Source organism: Sorex araneus, chromosome 2 (assembly GCF_027595985.1).
Source record: "Sorex araneus isolate mSorAra2 chromosome 2, mSorAra2.pri, whole genome shotgun sequence".
NCBI classification, from domain to species: Eukaryota; Metazoa; Chordata; class Mammalia; order Eulipotyphla; family Soricidae; genus Sorex; species Sorex araneus.
This window is the reverse complement of record NC_073303.1, coordinates 35691756-35711441: the sequence shown is the minus strand read 5'-3', so window position 1 is coordinate 35711441 and position 19686 is coordinate 35691756. Positions and strand designations below refer to the sequence as shown.

Sequence of the window (19686 nt, the reverse complement as noted above, 5' to 3'; positions counted from 1 at the left end):
AGGGTCGGAGAGATTGCACTGCAGGTGCACCCGGGTTCAATACCCAGCACCCCATGGGGTCCCCCAAGCCTCACCAGGAGTGATCCCTGAATGCAGAGCCAGGAGTCAGCCCTGAGCACTGCCGGATGGGTCCCACGCTCCGCCCCCTCCCCAGTGCGCGCGTGCACACACACACACACACACACACACACACACACACCCCACACACACACACACACTCAGAAACACCCTGGATTCATCATGCATTGATTATGGATTTGGGGATCATTGTGTGCAGAAACCTTTAACTGTTGGTTGCCAAACTTTACGTGACCCCCGACATCCAGGCCCCTGTATGGAGTGAGGGCCACTGTTTCAGACTCTTCCTGCCACTGGCCGTGAGGGTGAGGGTGTTAGCGGGCAGCTCCCCCCTCCCCTGACCCCGGGCGGGGGGCGAGGCGAGGCTGGGGCACCCCGCAGGGATTAACCGGCTCTCCTGTTCTCCAAACAGCTCAGCACCAAGTCCCTTGACAGAGACACGGCAGGCTGGACCCCCTACAGCTATGTGAACGTGTTAGGTCAGTAGTGGCCGGAGCCTGTCCCCTCCTGGGTGGCCCACCTCTTTTCCCTGACCCCATCCCAGCTCCCAGGGAGAAAGAAGGGCTCGGAGACAAATCTGGCTCCCCAGGGGAAAGGGGTGTCGAAGGTCTTCTGAGCAAGTGAGCCCCGAAGCCAGACACAGGACGGTCCAGGGCCCAGACGCGGGAATTCTCTGTGGGTCAGGTCTGGGAAGGGGGCCTTACCTGGCCCACCTCTCCCCCGTGCCCTGCCTCGGAGGAGTGGGGGTGGGAGAGGAGGGGTGCGGCCCCCCGCCCCGCCCTGCAGTCCCCTCCCTTGCCCAGCCAGGCCCCGGGAATAATGGCTCCTCCCTGTCATTCCTCTCACTAGATTCCCATTTCCAGATCAGTGCCCTGGAGGCCAGGTACCCGCCCGAAGACTTCTACATTGAACTTAGGCACCTCAGCAGCCCTGCTGAGCAGCCCTCGCCAGGTTAGAGACCCCCAACCCTGCCCTCTCCCCTCCCCCAGGGCCCCGGAGGGTCACACAGCAGACCAGACCAGCACCTGCCCTAAACCTCTCTCACTCCTGGGGTCCCGGGACTCTCCCCTCCCTCCAGACAGGAACAGCTCACAAGCCCCCTCCCCCGACTTGCTCCACTACCCTTCTGCTTGGTCGGTGGATGTGGACAGAGGGGTCTTGGTCTTGGGTCTCGGGGAAGGGAGCATCATCACCCTTCCCACGCCTCACCCCTGCCTGGCACGGCCACAACCCTGAACCATGGGAAGTGACTTGGGAATGATCTGGGGGTTCTTGTGGGCCCCCTGAGTGTGGGTGGCAGAAAGCGGTCCTCTGGTGAAAATGTCAGTGACCCCCCCCCCCCCCAGAGACCCAAAGCAACCCGGTGTCCCCGGCCAAGCTCTCAGGTGTGCGGGATGGGTACTGGGATGGGTGCGGGGAGGCCGGGACAGGACCTTGTGCTCCCCCTGGTGGCTGGGGGGAGGCAGAAAGCCTGGGCATTGGCACATCAGCCCAGCTCCGGGAGGGGCCACAGAAACTGGTACACAGGAGGAAGTGCAGTGGACAGAGGCCGCGGCCAGCAGAGGCGGCAGTGCCCTAATGAGCTGGACCTCCTGGGCCTACGTGCAGGCTTTGTCTCTTAAACCCCCTGGACCTCCTCGCACACATACACAACCCCTCCCCCTCCTCCAGATCAGAGGAGCCTGCTGGGCGCTCGGCCTGAGATGTCTCGGGCCAGCCAGGGGACCCGCCGCACACCATCCCGTGTCGGCCTCACTTGGGCGGGTCTTCGGGAGGGTCCGGGCTGGGCTGGGCCTTCCTGTGCTGCTGGGACCCGTCTCTGCCCCTCCCTGGAACCTCTGTTCGTCCGGCTCCCTCGGGGAGGGTGGAGGGGAACTGTAGTAAGGAAGCCCTTGGCTGATGGACTGTGCAGGGCTGAGGCTTGGGGAGGCAGCGTGCTGCCATCCTGCCCTGCACGATGCTGAAGGCTTTCTCATTTCTGCAGCTCAGGGAAATGCAGCCACACCAGCCCCGCAGGTTCGGGCAAAAGCCGGGGTTCCAGCAAGCACTGTGGACGCCCTCTCCGGCGGTGCCCCGGCTAGGGAGTAAGACACGGGGACGGCGCTTGCCTTGCAGGCAGGCGATCCTGGTTCCGTCTCTAGTGCGACGCATGGTCCCGAGCACCACCAGGAGTGAGCCCTGAGTGCAGAGCGGGAGTCGGCCCCCGGCAGTGCTGGGTGTGGTCCCAGAGAGTAACTGCATGTGTCTGAAAAGTGAAAGGAAGGGAATTTAGACGCCGAGCCAGAGCCACTCATCTCCAAAGCCTGAAGAGGCCTCAGCATTTCTGGAATCAGAAGAACATGTCCCTGGGGGAGGGCAAAGGGTCCCTGAAACTGTCCTACCCCCTCGCTGGGGCTCAGGACCACTGGGAACCTAGCATAAACCCTAAAACTGAGGGGGAAAAATCCTCAAAAAATTCAGAACAATTCAATTATGTGTAAATGGTCCTCGAAACGGGTCACGAAGATGGCGTGGGCAGAAATGTCGCTCACCTCCAGCTCCATCCACCACTCCCCAGGGGCTCCCTTCAGTCCTGGGGCAGACCCGAGGCAGAAAAGCCATTTCCCCTCATTCTCAAACCCGACGGAACTGGGATTTGGAGTGTCACGCGGCCAGCTGCCGGCTGAGAGTTGGCTCTGAGACTTTGGGGACCTGAAGCCACCTACAGTGAGGGGTTCCAGAAAGACGTTCCCCTAGTGAGTGTGGAGACGCAAGCAGAGAGGCGCAGACTCTACCAGGGCACTGTGGCTCAGCAGCCCTGCCAGAGTTCCCAAGGTAGCAATCGTACAGCAGGTAGGGCGTTTGCCTCATACAGGACCAACCCAGATTCAATCCCCGGCCTCCCCTGAGCCCCCTCAGGCATGATCCCTGAGCACAGATCCAGGAGTCAGCCCTGAGCATCAGTGGGTGTGGCCCAAATTAAAAATCAATACATAAAAGAATTCCAATCTGGTCAAAATAACTGAGAGAGATTAAGCTCAAAAAAAAAAAAAAGAGGGGCTGGAGAGATAGCACAGCGGGTAGGGCGTTTGCCTTGCACGCGGCCGACCCGGGTTCAAATCCCAGCATCCCATATGGTCCCCTGAGCACGGCCAGGGGTGATTCTTGAGTGCATAGCCAGGAGTAACCCCTGTGCATCGCCAGGTGTGACCCAAAAAGCAAAAAAAAAAAAAAGAGAGAGAGAGAGATGAAGCTCGAATCATTTTCTAGCACTAACCCAGCTATTTTCAGGGCAGGAAAGAAAGGAAAGCAAGAGAAGCAAAACAATCCAAAGGAAAAGCAAAGCAGGGACGTGTGTGCTGGCCTGAAGGGGGTCTCATTTCTCACGACCACTCACCGCGACCTCTCCTCTCCTCACCCTTTCTGATGCAGGTACCTGTGGAATGGACCGCCGGCAGAACACCTACGTCATGGACAAAGACTTCAAAGGTAGCGTATCCACACCGGGCCTCCTGCCCTGGGGCTTAGGCAGAGCAAAGAGTCGAGGGTCCGGCTGGCAGGAACTTGATACCCCACCTCCCCCCACTCCTGGCTGGCATCACCCCCTCCCAGAGTTAAAGGCCCACACCCAGGACTCGGGGGTGCTGGGGACTCAGGCTGGGAGGAGTAAATGTAATAATGATTTATTCATCTTTCGGTTTCAGTTGCACCTGCTTAGCAAATGCCTGTGGGTTTTTTATAGATGTCAACTAAATGTCTTCGGAAATGTAGAGCGTCATTATCCAGCCAATTAGTCTGAGCTAAATTGATTCTAAAGTCTGAAATAAAGCCGATCTACCTGCCCCAGGCCTCCTGTCGTTGCACTGTGCGGGGCGCCGCCTGCACCTGCTGGCATCCGGCCGGGACCAAAGTGGGGGCGAGTGCTAATACTGGGCCACGCCCCCTGCCCCAGGGAGCCTGTACCCCCCACTCCACCTGCCCCCAGAGTCGGGGCTCCCCTGGGAACTGCCAGGTGGGGCCTCTGTCGAGGAAGTCTGAAGCTGAAGCCAAAGAAAGGTCAGGCCCGCCCCTGGCCTCGACCTGGGTTTCCGGGACACCGGGTGAGAGGGAGGTGGCTTGGGAACTGTCACTTATTAACCGGGAGTGCACCGCGGCCCAGTCCCCTCCTCTGCCCGGCTGGGTTATTACGCCTGTCCTGTGGTCTAGTCAGGTCACGCGTTGCCAGTACGGTCAGCCGGGGCGGGTTTAGGCTGCTGCATTTGGGCCAGGCCACCGGGGCACTTCTGCCATCTCTGAGGTCTGAAGTCTGAGGTCTGTTTATTCAAGAGTCCCCGGCAAATTTAGAGATAGAAATGATAAAAAAAAAAAAAAAAAAAAAAAAAAGGATCCTGGTGGATAACCTGCAGTCTACTGCAAAGCTCGTGACAGACACAGCTTTGCTGTCTGGCAGGGAGAGCTCTCCTGGACCTGCGGGACAGTGGCTGAGGCTCTTGCCTTGCCCGCCCGTGGCTGACCCGGGTCTGGGCCTGAACCTACCAGAAGTAATTCCCCGAGTACTGAGCCAGGAGTAGTCAGTCCTGATCACAGCTCATGGACCCAAGGACAAACCAACAGCACACGGCTGCTTGGGGCGGGACTGATAGTACAGCTGGGAGGGCCCTTGCCTTGCATGCCACCCACCCAGGTTTGATCCCTGGCACTGCAGTTTCCCTGAGCTCCACCAGGAGTTATTCTAGAGCAGGGAGCCAGGGTAAGCCTTGAGCATCACTGGGTGTGGCCCCCAAATCCAAAAACAACAGAAAGCCCAGCTGTTCTGTCCATCTCCCCAGGATTCTGATAAAGGAATCCTGACTCAGGCCCTGAAGCCTGGAGGTGTGGTGGAGCTCTGGGGATCTGGGGATCTGGGGATCAGGGGATCGACCAGCTCACACTTAGAAACCCCATGTTTCCAGTGATCCAGATTCCCTGGATTACTGTTCTGGTCTCTGAGGCCCCCGAAGCTGAGATACAGCTGTTTGCAAAGAGGAGTGGGAGGGCGGGGGCAGGGGGTGGTCATCGGCAGCGCTTGGCAGTGGTCCTTAGAAGCAGGTGAGCGAGCGAGGTGGTGAGTTGTGTTCTGAGCGAGAGCAGGGTACAGCCCCATCGGCACGTGCCAGGAAGTGTGTGGCCCACCCGGAAGACGGGAGAGGAGAAGTCCATTCCGGGCAACGGGCACTCCCTGAGGGGCATCACTCTGGCAGAGTGCCGGGGATTGAACCCGGGTCTGCTGTGCAGAAGCAAAGCCCCTCCCTGTGTTTTTAAAGCATCCACAGGCGAGCATGGTGAAGGTCCGACGCAAGACAGCTCTCCGGTTGCATCTGTGACCTGGTGCCTCGGTTTCCTGTTCAAAGCCGCATGGGGGCAGGCTAGGAAGGGCTCTTGACGGCACTCTCCCTCTAAGAATGTGCATGACTCAGGCGTAAGCAAGCCGAGGCGGGTGCAGAAACCTCCACAGATCAGCACACGACTTTCCTAGGAGCTTTGCTCTCTCGCCGGGAGAGCCACTTCCGGAAGTCGTGACCGTCCATGTAAAACAAAGCTGAGGCGTGTCTGCCTCGGTGCCACTCGCTCCTGTCCTGCGGGATCTCAGATCTGAGGTCGAGACAGGGAGTGGCCAGGGCTCATCTCGCCACTGGAGTTACAATCATCCTCTTAATTAGAGGTGGAAGGAAGGGGGTCAGCAGGTGCCAGGGCCCAACACTCCCGACGGGCAGTGCAGAGAGAAGGAAGGAATGTCAGCTGGGCCAGAGAGGTAGCACACGGGTTAAAGCACGCGTGTGGTCTGAGCTCCACCAGTGTGGCCCCCCAGACAAAGCACAGAGAGAACTTTCCATCCCCTCGGCTTCCCCCTCAGTCCCAGCCCCGAGTCTCTCCGGGTTGTCACCGTGGGCCCCAGGAGCCACTGAGGTCCCGAGGACTTTCCGCCTGGCCGGACCTGCAGGCCCCGAGATATCCCTGTTCTGGCCCCACTTCCTTGCCCCGAGTTATCGAGGAGTGGCGTCACCAGCCCTCGCTGGCTGCTTTCCGAGTAAATAGTAAGTTAGTTTGTGCCAGGAATGAAATTACTTCTAAATCCTGTGGCCTGAAGGCACGGTGCGGCCCAGCCTTGACCATGGAGACGTTAGGGTTAGGCCTTCCGAGCCTGCTGGGAGTGCCCAGCCCGGCTTCCTCCCGGTTCTTGGCTTCATCTTCCGTCTGGAGGGCAGCTGTGTATGGACACAACCTCTGGGGCCGGGGGCTGGAGACAGCGAGCTGCGGGGAGGGGGCTTGTCACCAGCTCAGACCCTCTGAAACAGGCTTTACCCTCCCTGCCCCCTTCCACCCCCCCCCCCCCCCACAGTTTGGGACTTCCCTCCCTGTCCCCACACACACACACACACACACACACACACACACACACACAGTTTGGGACTACCCTCCCTGTCCACACACACACACACACACACACACACACACACACACACACACACACACACACACACACACAGTTTGGGACTACCCTCCCTGTCCTCCTTGGGAAACTCTGATTGAGGTGGTGCTCAGGGCTTGCCTCGGGCCCTCCCTCAGGGATCACTCCTGGGTCTACTGCCCTGGCTCCTTGGGCAGACACCCCCCACTGCTCATCTACCTGACCCCTGAATTCCTGTCTCCCACGCCCTTCCCCCAGCACCGAAGTGAACCCCACGTCCTCCAAGGTGCTCGGACCCCGCCGCCCTCCTTCCCCTCCCGTGTGCTCCCTGCCCTCAGCCCCCAAGTCTCTCCTGGCTGCCTCCCGGGTCCCAGGAGCCACTGGTTTCCCGAGAACTGTCTTCCGCCCTGCTGGTCCTCCTGACCCTGAGCTCTCCCCTGCCCTGGCCCCGGTTCCCTGTTCTGCAGTTAAAACAGAGCCAGCTTGGGGCCCGGGAAGAGAAGTCTGCGGCCTTGCAGTGACAGCCACAGGCTGCGTGCGGGGGGACGGCCAGTCCCCGGGACTGTCCTGGAACTGAAAGCCGAGTCAGCTCAGGTCTCACAGTGGCCGGAGCCCAGGTCCCTCCTCTGGGTGCTTCCTGCCCAAGGAGGGCGTCTGCCCGGCGGCTGCCGACACTGCGGTTAGTGCCATCTGGGGCGCAGGAAGGGACGAGAGCAAAGGTCAGGGAATAAAGGGCTAGGCCCTGGGTGCTGGTGCTGATTACAGGCCTGGGGAAGGGGCGCCCCAGAGCTTGGGTAGGAGGCTGAGGCTGGTTTCCTCCTCCCCCTGCCAGGTTCAAAGGCTGGCCGCGGGCGGGGCGGGCAGGTTCTCCCAGTGCAGGAAGTCAGTCCTGCAGGTAGGTGGATGACTCAGCATCGAGCAGCTGACCTGCCTGGCTGCCCCCAGCCTGCAGCAGACACAGGACGCAGGTTACGCCATCATGCGACTCCCCCCACCCAGCCCTAGCCCCTCCCATCCCCTCCTCCGCTCTGCCAGTGGCCCCTTTCGAGAAAGTGTCTCCCAGCTTCTCTCGTCAACCTTGGTGCGGCCTCTGCTGCACAGTCCCCTCCTCGCACCAGGAAGCAGCCCAGGCCCCCGGTGGAAATGAGAAGCGGGACTGAGGAAGGGCCGTTTCCCAGCCTGGGACACCTACGTCGAAGGAGGCCCTATGTCGGGGTGATAGTACAGCCGGGCGGGCGTTCGCCTTGCACGAGGCCGACCTGGGTTCCACCCCCAGCATCCCATAAGGTTCCCTGAGAGCAGAGTAATTCCAGAGTGCAAAGCCAGGAGTAACCCCCAGGCATCACTGGGTGTGATTCAAATGGAAAAAAAAAAAAAAAGAAAAGGGAGGCCCTATGTGAAGAGTCATGGGATTGGGGCCAGGCATGAGGCGCGGTCAGCCCGGGGGCGGGGCAGGCACAAGAAGGAAACCAGGTCAGAAGGGCTCCGTGCAGGAGCTGGGACCAGCAGCCTGGGGCTTCGAGGCTCCGCCAGAGGCTGGTTGAACTGCCCCGAGCACCTGGGCCGAGCCCATCACCACTGCCAGGACCACCACCTTCCGCCTCTACGGGGCGTGGCTGGCAGGAGAAACGGTATTTCTTGCGGGGAGAGGTTGGCTCCTGCAGAAAGCGTACATGGTAAAGGCAGGGAACAGAAGCCGGGGAATAGGGCCGCAGCCGGGAGCCCCGGACAGGATAGGAGTCGGGCCAGACAGGCCCCGACGGGACTCGGGCAGCCTCCATGTCACTGGCTCCTTGTGCTGGAGGCGTAAGGGCTGTGGTCACTCCCGGCACTGCACGGGAGCAGAGCGGGCAGGCCCTGCCGCTGTCCAGCGCCGCCTAGCTGCCCCCACCTCTGCAGGGGCCCCTGGCAGAAGTCACGGTCTCAGAGAGGCCACAGCTGAGCCCCTTATTCCTGCGGGCTAAGATGTGATGGAAAGTACTCTAAGGAAAGTGCTCAAAGGCTGGCCAGTGCCCTGCGAAAATGCTTGCCGCCCGCCTACTCGATCTGGTTCCCCAGAAGCAGACACGGGTCTGTGTAGGGGCTCCTGGAAGCACATCTCAGCCACGGGGAATGCCCTCGGCACCATAGTCAGCCCTGACTTCCAGTACTGATACTGCTTTTACTCTGGGCCAGGGGCGGCCACGGCCCCTCCCAGCAATTCTCGGCCCACCTGGGCAGGCGGGGGGGCTCCTGGGCCACATCTGTCTGTGATGCAGGGACCAAGGGTCCCACTATCCCTTTCTTATCTCTTATTAATCCCGCATGTTGAAAGGGGAAAACAGTAACACAATAGAAACAACAACAAGACCAAGTGATCCCTGAGAGCAGAGCCAGGAACAAGCCCTGAGCACCAATAAATAAATAAATAAATAAATAAATAAATAAATAAATAAATAAGAAAGCTCATCCAAGAGTCTCGCCAACTTGTGCCTCAGTGATAGCACAGCAGTGACACTGGCAGGGCAGTCAACCGCCTTGCACACAGCCGACCTGAGCCCGCCAGGAGTTAATTCCTGAGCTGAGCCGGGACTAAGCCCTGAGCATCACCATCACTTAATGAAATCTGGAGCTGAGAGGTCTCTTAGATCACTCTTGGCTCTTGTCCCTCAAGCCTCTGCCCTTTGATGCCTGTCTGGAGACCCTCTGAGTAGGGGCCTCACAAAACAAGGGTCCAACCTGCCAACAGACACTCTCCTGCCCTCCCAAGCAGGCACAGCTCCGGGCGTCAGGGCCCAGTATCGGGAACAGGCTCTCCCCCGAAAGGAAGGAGAGGAATGGAGGTCTCGCTGTATCCCGGGGACTCCGCTCAGAGAGGGCTTCCTGCCCCAGACGCCACATTGGAAGCAGCCTGCACCCTTCTGCACCTGATGTATTCTGAGGGAGTCCTGGGGACCAGAAACCCGACAGGCAGCTAGAGAGAGCACCAGGATGCAGGTGCTGGCCTTGCCCAGGGCCTCGCCGGGCTTGGTCCCCAGCACAACCAAGCCAGCAGGTCCCCATCTCGGCCCGGAGTTACCCCTGAGCACTGCTGGTGACTCTGGCTTCCGAAACCAAAAGAGAAACCTGAGAGGAAAGTGAGAGTTTTCGCAGCATCAGAGAAAGAGGCTGAAGCAGGCCTTGGGGGTTGGGGGTGAAGCTCTGTGGTGAAACAGTAGCTTTGCATGTGCGAAACCCCAAGTTCAAGTTCTGGGAGCAGATGGCCCATAACCAGTTAGCCAGGTGTGGTTATGAAATACCACTTGGTGGATGCAAACACCCCCGCCCCCAACACACACCCCCCACCACAAACCATAAGTTGCAGTTAGCACTGACAAGAACGGGGAGGGGGGGCTCGAGGGGGCGGAGAGATCCAGTTCAGGCTCTCGGCCGGGGCCTGTGGTGTGTCTCACTCCCTGGGCCTCTGATGGGCGGATCTCCAGAGCAGGGCCAGCATCCACAGCTGCGGCCTAAAGTCTCCACACTGCTCCCATCCGTGTCCGAGCCTCCTGCCTCCTCCTCTCAGCCACCAGAAGGAACAGAGAAGGCACGTCTCGGGCTTGCCACGGCCTCTGGGCCACAGGACCCAAATCTGCTCAGCTACGTGACCTGAACCGAGTCACTTCCTCTCTCTGAGATTTCATCCTTGCGAACTGTCCTCTCTCCTCACAGGGTTTTGCAACACTGAAATACTAGATGTGAAAAATGAGTTATAAATACCCTGAATGACTATTTGGTGCCATACTCCATTACTAAGGAAAAAAATGTCTATCCCTCTGAAAGCATTTGGTTTTTGGGCCACACTGGCACTACACCGAGGAGTCACTCCTGATGGTGCCCAGGGGACCATGTGGGACTCTGGGGATGAAACCCAGGTCAACTGTGTGCAAGGCAAACGCCCGCCTGCTGTCCTGTGGTTCTGGTTTCCGAAAACATGTTTCTTGAGCAGAAGATTCTGCCTAGGAAAGCGCTGTAGAGAAGTAAATCTTGGGTTCCCGTAGGTTTACATGTTTTAAGAATCCTGAAGTGCACAGTTTGAACAAAATGAACAACCACAGTTTGATTCTGGTGTTTTGTATGACGTCTAGGTCCTCGCCGCTTGTCCTAAGAACTCTCTCCTGCCTTGCAGATTACATGAAAGAATCCTCGTGCAGTTCCAGCACTGGTTCCTTGAACAGCAGTGAAAACCCTTACGCTACAATTAAGGACCCTCCTGGTGTCACCTGCAAGCTTCCCGAAAGCAGCTACGTCGAGATGAGGTCGCCTGTGCACGTGGGGCCGCCGTGCACAGACGTGCCGTCCCTGTCGCCAGCCAATAAAAATATCTATGAAATTGGTAGGTGTCTCAAATAAGTCCTAGCGCAGCAGCTCTGGGAAAACCAAGCTCGCTCCACCCGCCCTGGCCGGGGGACACACCCTTCTCTTCCTGCAGACGAAATCCAAGGAGGCCAATTCTCCCACAGGGGCCCCCTCCTGCACACAGGGAAGCATTCATGGGCTTGAAGACAACAGCAGGACTGAACTAAGCAGAAAGAAACACACACACACACACACACACACACACACACACACACACACACCACACATATGCACATACACACACCCCGATTTCAGGACTGAACTAAGCAGAAACACACACACCTACTTCCAGCTGATTTTGTTTCTAACCCCCCCTCCTCCCTCCCTCTCTCTTCTCTCCCCCACAGCAGACTAACTCTAAACCACTTTCTTCTATCTTCCAGTTTAACCCATGTCCTGTCCCGTGAGATATCGCAGATTTCTTGGTTTGACCAGAGCTCGGGGTTCTGACATCCACCCACTTAAATCCCCCCTCTTCTGCGCCAGCCCACTCAGGCCGACCCCTCCTATGACCCTGACGTCCCTAAGCGCCTAGCTTCTCTCTCCCACAGAGGGGAACAGGACTCCCTTCCCCGCCACGTGGCAACCAAGCTAACCTGTTCTCTGCACTCCTGTCTCGCTGTGTTCCTTAGAGCCCACAGTCAGTGTGGTCCGAGAAAGCTGCGGCCCTAACCCCGGTCACATCCAGAATCCATACGACCTCCCGAGGAACAGCCACGTGCCTGGTCACTACGACCTGCTCCCTGTCAGGCAGAGCCCCGCCCACGGGCCCGCCCAGGACAAGACGGACGATCCTCTCTTGCAATGTGCCCCGCCAAACATGCTCTGACTCTGAAGGAAGACAAGCCCTGGACTTGAAGGAACGACACAGACCGCCGACCGCCGCGCGTTCCTAACTACGCTTGGGACACTGGGAGAGCGTCGCCCATCGGGGCTGGGGCCACTGGACCGTTCAGCTGTCTGCTCACAAAAGCACTGACGACCCGCCACCCTCCCCCACCTCAGCCCCGAATGCCCTGGACTATGTGACTTTTACCAAACATTTACAATTTAGCTACTCATTAACATCAGCTAGCGCTAGGGATATCTATAGACTTCATTATCTGAAACATGATGCTTACGGAGCATGTAGATCTTAAACTATCCTCGGGGAAAGGGGCGGGAGAGGATGACTTTACACGTCTGAAATGCGTATGTACTTTTGGTTGCTCTTCCCATCAACATCTGTTTCACTACCTGGGATAACAAACTTCCTATTATTCTGAACTACTTGTACACGTGTCTATCCATCACACGTCAATGGCCAAGGTCTCGAGTTTAGTATATAGTCTAACACAGCTCAAGTTCAATTCTTTAAAAGACTGAAAAGAAATACAGATTAACTTTACCTCTTTTGCCCCTCAGTCCTGGTATGCATGAGTGTGCATGTGCGTGAGCAAACACACACACACACACACACACACACACACACACACACACACACACACTCTTTCCAAAGTGCAGCAGCTTCCTTCAGTCCACAAAGATCCTCAAGCCACTTTACCACATCTTGATAATGAGAAGTTCAAGAATATTACAAGTCAGTGCTGGCCTTCTCCTATCTTAGACCCCTCAACATCATGTGAAATACAACTGGGAGATGGTACAGGCAGCCCGAAGCAGGTAAGAATACTCCTGGACTGGAGCAGTAGCACAGTGGTAGGGCGTTTGCCTTGCTTGTGGCCAACCCAGGATTCTGGCATCCCATATGGTCCCCCGAGCATTGTCAGGAGTGATCCCTGAGTGCAGGGCCAGGAGTAACCCCTGAGCGTCTCTGGGTATGCCCAAAAACAAAAGAAGGAAGGAAGGAAGGAAGGAAGGAAGGAAGGAAGGAAGGAAGGAAGGAAGGAAGGAAGGAAGGAAGGGAGGGAGGGAGGAAGGAAGGAAGGAAGGAAGGAAGGAAGGAAGGAAGGAAGGAAGGGAGGGAGGGAGGGAGGGAGGGAGGGAGGGAGGATGGAAGGAAGGAAGGAAGGAAGGAAGGGACGAAGGGACAAAGGGACGAAGGAAGGAAGGAAGGAAGGAAGGAAGGAAGGAAGGAAGGAAGGAAGGAAGGAAGGAAGGAAGGAAGGAAGGAAGGAAGGAAGGAAGGAAGGAAGGAAGGAAGATTTCTAAAGAAGCTGTTTGACTGCATTCCTTGGTTCAGAGAAGCACTTGCTTTCAACCAATTCCTCATAAATCTTGACCCTAATATGTAACCTAAAAGAGGAAATTAGATAAAAGTTGCTTATTGTACAGTATTTTTTTTAAATGAAGTGGAATCATCAAATAACGGACTATAATCAGCTGCAACAAATGATATAAAGACATAGTCAATTGTATGCAAAAAGTATAGGTTACCTTCTATCTTAAAATCACCACCTGAATGACCAAAACTGTATCATGACAAGCTGCTGCTCTAGATCTCAGCATTCAGATGGGCTCCTTCCTGTCACTAGTAAACAACAGTTCGTAAACCTGGGCCCCAAAGAGTCCAAATGAAGCCAATTTTTTAGTTGGTCTTCACAAGTTGTAAAAAATTTTATAACTCTTCCCAAGAATTAAAGACAAAAGGGCAAATCAAGGTATGGACAGCCACTCTCTACCACTCTATTCTCTACTATCTTCAGTGAAAAAATGTTTGGGGGTCAAGAGACAGTGCAGGGCCTAAGGCACTTACTTGCTTGGAATGCATGTGGCTAAAGCCAATTCAATCCCTCAGCACGAAATGAGCACCACCAAGAATGTCTCAGAGCACAGAGCCGGGAGTAGCCCCCAAGCACCACCAAATAGCCTCCAAACAGCAAACTTTAAAAAATACTCTCAAGTAGGTATACAAAAGGGGAACTGAATGACCAGGAAGCTGGAACAGCTGCTCCAGAAAGTGTCAGTTCTGAAGCCCTTAATAGAAACTGGAAGCCTGCCACGGAGCCGCTGGTGATCAGGGCAATCACCACCACCACCAAGTCAAGAAAATGCAGTGAATCCTCCCTCCCCAACTTCACTGAGTCTTAAGCAGATTTCACTGTTAGGGAAAAATATATGAATGCTGCATGTGTGCATGGGAGCAAGTGATCATGAATAGCAAATTTACTTTAATTAAAAAAAAAAGCTTTATTAAAAATAGAACTGCTAGGAGATTACCTTGTAAACCCAAGTAAATATTTCTTATAAGCGTCTAGGGGAAAAATATTACAGGGGATACACTTACCTCAGTTTCCAGGGCAGCGAGTGCTCGGCCATCCTTGAGAGGGGAGGGTCAAGACAGCGAAGGAGATGACCCAGGAGGAAGTGAGGAAGTCCGTCTCCGGTCGGGGCTGAGCCGCTAACCTGACACTGTGTGTGCAGAAACCGCTACCCGGCAGACTGCAAGCAAGCAGGGCCTCTCACGTTTCACCTCCACCCTGCCAACTATCTTCTGGGCAAAGATGCTCAATTCCGCAAGAGGTGGCACTGCTAAAGCACCAGGTCAAGAGATCTGAGTGCAACTTACGCTCTGGTCTCCTGCCTCCCCCGCTGCCCTCACCATCCCCCTCAACGCGTGAAAAGTAAAGCTAAAGGGAGTAAGGGAGCTTTAGCAGATCTTACCTCGGTCATACCAGGATTCACAAAGACATGCAGTGACAGCTCAAAGCAGGCCATTAAAGAGAAGGGAAAGGCCGAGGGGGTTACTGTCTAGGGGGACAACTGCGGCCTTCACGTGTCTTAGGAGTTGTTATTGGTAACAGACAGTTCCACTGTACAGAGCAGTTATTAAGAACTGGCCAGTCTGAATGATTATGTCCACTGTGCATTGTATTGGCAACTTGGAAAAATCTGTTAAAATTATTTTCAGAAACTCAGTTGTCACTCAAACTGATATGCGTACAATTCAAATAATCGAACACCATTCCTATACAGTAGCATGAGACTATGAAATGGCAATACTTTTTTAAACCCAGATTTGTAATATATTTGTTCACCGTGTAAAGAGATCCGACCTTGTACAAAATAAAAATGATTTTCTCAAACCAACTGAACAAGAACGTCTACTGTTGTGTTGCAAACTGAGAATGTGTCTGTACTTACGCTCTTGAGGATCATGTTAGACATAAAACCAATATGCATTTCAACGGATGCTTTAAAATTACAGTTTGAAGAGCACATTCTACCACATCTAAATCAAGGGACTCTCTTCCTTTCAAAGCACTGGTTGGAAAGTATACTTATTAAGTGTCCAAAAATGATGAAAACTTCACACATATCAGAATACTCAAAGGATTTCTTTGCTCTCATAAAGATCTGGACTCAGTGAACACTATTATAGCTTGTGCTGTGTCAGGAGCACAAAGGTGCTTCTATGGAATGGAAGAAAGGCAAGTGTACGAATCACAGAATTTGCATAAGTGCAGTGAATAGCTTCCCACCAGGAGGTGATGTCAGCCAGGACAGTGCTCTGGGTGCATCTGTTTTAGGATCGTTTAAAACATAACCTTCCGACCTAACTGCAAAGGATGAATTTTATAATGAAACACAGATGCCATGATTTTTGAAGCAATAAAAAAAATAAAAAATTTTAAACATGAACGTTGAAAACTAGCTTAAGAACGCATTTCAGTGGTGTTACAAATTCCCTTGTAATTTCAAAGGTTTCTATATAATCCTCATATTTAAGGTCAACCTTTCGACTTACCAGTTCTCATAACTTAGATGATACTCAATTTATTCCCATGCAAGAAAATGTATGATCAAGAATACTACAAGTCTGTTAGAGATTCAGACTCAGAGAAAATGTTAGTCACAAACCATTCTCAAAGAATGGGGCTTGAAATCTCAGTGAAAGACAAGATACAATCAAAGAGAGCTCTAAGGCTCCAGAAGGCTCCTAGACAGTTAAAACTATAAGGCCCCTATGCCATACTCTAAGGCTGTGCTACACCATAAAGCTCTACTCTACGGCTCCTACACAAAGAAAACTATGATCTAGGCCCCTATGCTATACTATAAGGCTATACTATATTATAAACTCTTGGAGAGCCCGGCAAGCTACTGAGAGTATCCCGCCCACACGGCAGAGCCTGGCAAGCTACCCATGGTGTATTCGATATGCCAGAAACAGTAACAAGTCTCATAATGGAGACGTTACTGGTGCCTGCTTGAGCAAATTGATGAACAATGGGACGACAGTGCTACTATAAGGCTTCTACAGTGAAAACTACACACTAAGGCCCCTATGTCATACTATAAGGCTATACTATACTATAAGTTCTAAGGCTCCTACGCAGTGAAAACTATGGTGGTTATCAGAGAAAAAGAAAAGAGGGGTGAGGGGAATGAGTTTGTGTTTATAATGAATTCAGGTTAATTACAGAGTTGGTAAGACCACACTTAGCCTTGTGGTCTTTTTGAGTTTGTGTTTCTGTGCACAGGGATTGCTCCTGGCAAGGTTGGGGGACCTTCTGGGGTGCTGGGGATCAAACTCAGGTTGGCTGCATGCAAAGCAAAGGCCCTGCCCGCTGTACTCTCTCTGGGTCCCCTTTTTTGGTGGTAGGATCAGCACTGCAGTGAATCCTAGTCACATACCGAGTGTCAACAAGACCCTAAAATTCTATTAAAAAATAGTTTTAAAAGGGTGAGAGTTAGAGACTAAAACCTATTTGCTGAGACTAGTATAAAAATGAATGGATGAGGCCCGGAACACTATCCTACAGTGTCATAAAAACCTTCAGGTTGCATGAAAATATCGAACTCAATGGCGTGACAATTGAAGATTCTTAAAAAAAAAAAAAAGTATTTTTCAAATCATTCATCTAATCAGAAGGAACACAGGTTGAAGAGGCCATTTCATTGGCATGTGACAAAAGAAGATGGAAATGCTTTTTCAGATGGGTGGATGGATACATAAGGACTCCATCCACCCATCTGAAAAAGCTTCAGATTATTTATGCATCTATGTAACTGTTAAATGTTATAAACATCCACATTCTCATCACTGTAATTCTACCTATCTCCTTTGGTTTTGAGAACTGTACCTAGTGTGTGCATACTCAGGGGCACTCCCACCAGCTTGGTGGACCATGTAGTGCAAGGACATAACCCAAGTAGGCTGCAGGAGTGAGCTCTGTCCCACTACAGAATTTGTAATTTAAAAAATGTTTGCAGGTGGGGGTTAGAGCGATAGCACAGCGGGTAGGGCGTTTGCCTTGCACGCAGCCTGACCAGGGTTCGATTCCCAGCATCCCATATGGTCCCCCGAGCACCGCCAGGAGTGATTCCTGAGTGCAGAGCCAGGAGTCAGCCCTGAGCATCGCCGGGTGTGACCCAAAAAGCCAAAAAAAAAAATGTTTGCAGGGGTTGGAGAGATAGTAGGGCGCTTGCCTTGCATGCAGTCAACCTCGGTTAGATCCCCAGTACCCCACATTGTACCCTGAGTTTGCCAGCAGTAAGCCTCCTAAGCAGCACAGGGTGTGGCCCCAAAATAAAGTTCAGCCTGTCAGCAAATTTTCTCCCAAGCTAAACACAATGAATTGTAGAATTAGCCTCCGGGCTCTTTTACACTTCTTTCCAAATAGCAGTGAGGGATAGATACTCCTTATCTGTGTGTGTCGGGGGAGAGGGCTACAATATTTGGAATAGATTTGAACGAAGGATGTTCCTAGCCTTGTGAATCTTCTAAGAATGTATTAACTGCACAGGATGGGGGGAAAGTGAAGGCCCCTGGTGCTCAATCTTCCCTGACCTGCAAAGTCAGAAAAACTGAGCAGCGGTCTAACCCAAACCAAAAGCTGTTGAAACCTAAGGGAGCTGACTCACATCAGCAGTAACCTGTGGAAAGGGTGCTGCTGCCTTGGACCCCCAGACCAGTCCCAAACACAGCCTTCTCTAATGCGATGCTCACACCATGAAAAGTTTTGGCGGTGCTGGAGCAATAGCACGGCAGGTAGGGTGTTTGCCTTGCACATAGCCAACCTGGGTTCGATTCCCAGCATCCCATATGGTCCCCTGAGCACTGTCAGGGGTAATTCCTGAGTGCAGAGCCAGGAGTAACTAACCCCTGTGCATCGCCGTGTGTGACCCAAAAAGCAAAGAAAAGTTTTGGCACAATGATGAGCAAGTTCATGAGTTTTGATTAGTTTCTGGGTTTTGGTTTCTTGGGTTTGTTTTGGCCTTTGAAGTGTGTGTGTCGGGGGGAGGGCTGGGGGAGGCGGCTCCTTCAAGTTGTGTTCAAGGGATTCTGAAGGAATTCCCAACAACCTCAGCCACCTGGTTGGCAGAGCCTCAGGATGCCCCGGGATGCAGTGCTTCCCCGATGGAGGTGCTCAGGCCATGTGGTGTGTGGGCAGAAACTCAGATCAACTTGTCATATTCCAGTCCAGCGAGTTCTAAAGGAAAGGTAAGGAATCACACCACTTCCTAGAATTATCTATCTGCAACAATGGTATCTGCTCAGAGACCGGGGGTGTTGGCAGGAAATGGATGCCAAAAGCAGAAATTACAGTAATGAGGATAAAAGAATCTGAGATTTTGTAGTTTCGAGCAAGTTTGAGCTCCACTGATAACAAACATAGAGAAGGATTCTAGGCTAGAGCAATAGTCCAGGAATAGGGCGTTTGCCTTGCATGTAGCCAACCTGGGTTCAATCCCCAGCATCCCATTTGGTCCCCTGAGTACTGCCAGGAGTAATTCCTGAGTGCAGAGCCAGGACTTGACCCAAAAGAGAAAAAAAAAAATCCTATTGGCTCCTATTTTTCACTGCCATGAGTTCTGGTAACTAGTGGTTCTGGTAACTTGTTAATAGCTAATCTATATGACACCTGTATAATGATTATTCACAAATAAGGAAATTCAAATAATCACTGTATCACTAAATCACTGTCATCCCGTGGCTCATTGATTTGCTTGAGCAGGCACCAGTTAACGTCTCCATTGTGAGACTTGTTACTGTTTTTGGCATATCGAATACACCACAGGTAGCATACCAGGCTCTGCCGTGCAGGCAGGATACTCTTGGTAGCTTATCGGGCTCTCTGAGAGGGATAGAGGAATCAAACCTGGATCGGTTGCGTGCAAGCCAAATGCCCTACCCGCTGTGCTATCACTCCAGCCCATTCAAATGATATTAGGACTATTAATAATCAATGAATAACAGCCAGAAAAAGCTTTTTAAAGTGTGGGAATATGTAAATCTGTCCACTTGAATTTACCTATTAATGCCACTGGATAGACAACTATATGCAACTTTTCCTTTTGGAGATAAAATTTTTAAAAATCAAAACATTTTTTTAAAATTCTCTATCCCAGGAATGAATATATCTTACATACAGAGTAAATGCTAGCAGAATAGTTAATCAGAAAATGAGCAGGTCTCACTTTACAGCTGACACAGCATGTCCTATTCCTTCCTCTCGATACACAGAGCGTATCTGGTGCATATTGCTACATGTACAGTCATTCTGCAAATATTCTGAAAGTTTTTATCTTAAAGGTATTAACCCTTTAAATAAGATAAAAACTATAGTATAGTATTCTCATCAAGTTCTAAGACCACAATATCTTGCAAAGTGTATACCTGAGTTTTTATACTTACTTATTAAACTTAAATTGGAATTAGAATGCATAATAAATTGCCTTTGGTACCTGCAGAGAAAACATTCATAAATTTTCTCAATTTGAGCTGCAGGGATCCCAGAAATGTCTGAACCCAGCCCCGCTCGTAACTGGAAGAACGTAAGGCTCACAGGTCCCGGGTATGATCAGCAGACGCAGGGCCCGCTGAGAGTGCTCTAACTCAGACCTGCTCTCCCAACTCA

At 52.9% G+C, this 19686-nt stretch overlaps 1 protein-coding gene across 13 annotated transcripts in view; it reads left to right on the top strand.

Annotated features, from left to right (window-relative positions):
* The window catches only part of MEGF11 (multiple EGF like domains 11), a 312084-nt gene extending 299815 nt beyond the window's left edge, over positions 1-12269 (top strand). For 2 of the 13 annotated variants that reach the window (XM_055128576.1, XM_055128574.1), the window contains 5 exons: positions 491-557; positions 928-1029; positions 3490-3546; positions 10653-10859; positions 11515-12269. In XM_055128576.1, the coding sequence (XP_054984551.1) occupies positions 491-557; positions 928-1029; positions 3490-3546; positions 10653-10859; positions 11515-11711 (630 nt within the window). In that variant the 3' untranslated portion in view covers positions 11712-12269. Of the gene's footprint in view, positions 1-490; positions 558-927; positions 1030-3489; positions 3547-3761; positions 3914-10652; positions 10860-11514 lie in introns of those variants that run through there. The other 11 variants (XR_008628643.1, XR_008628645.1, XR_008628644.1 and 8 more) reach the window with 11 other exon arrangements.
* The last annotated feature ends 7417 nt before the right edge of the window (positions 12270-19686 follow it).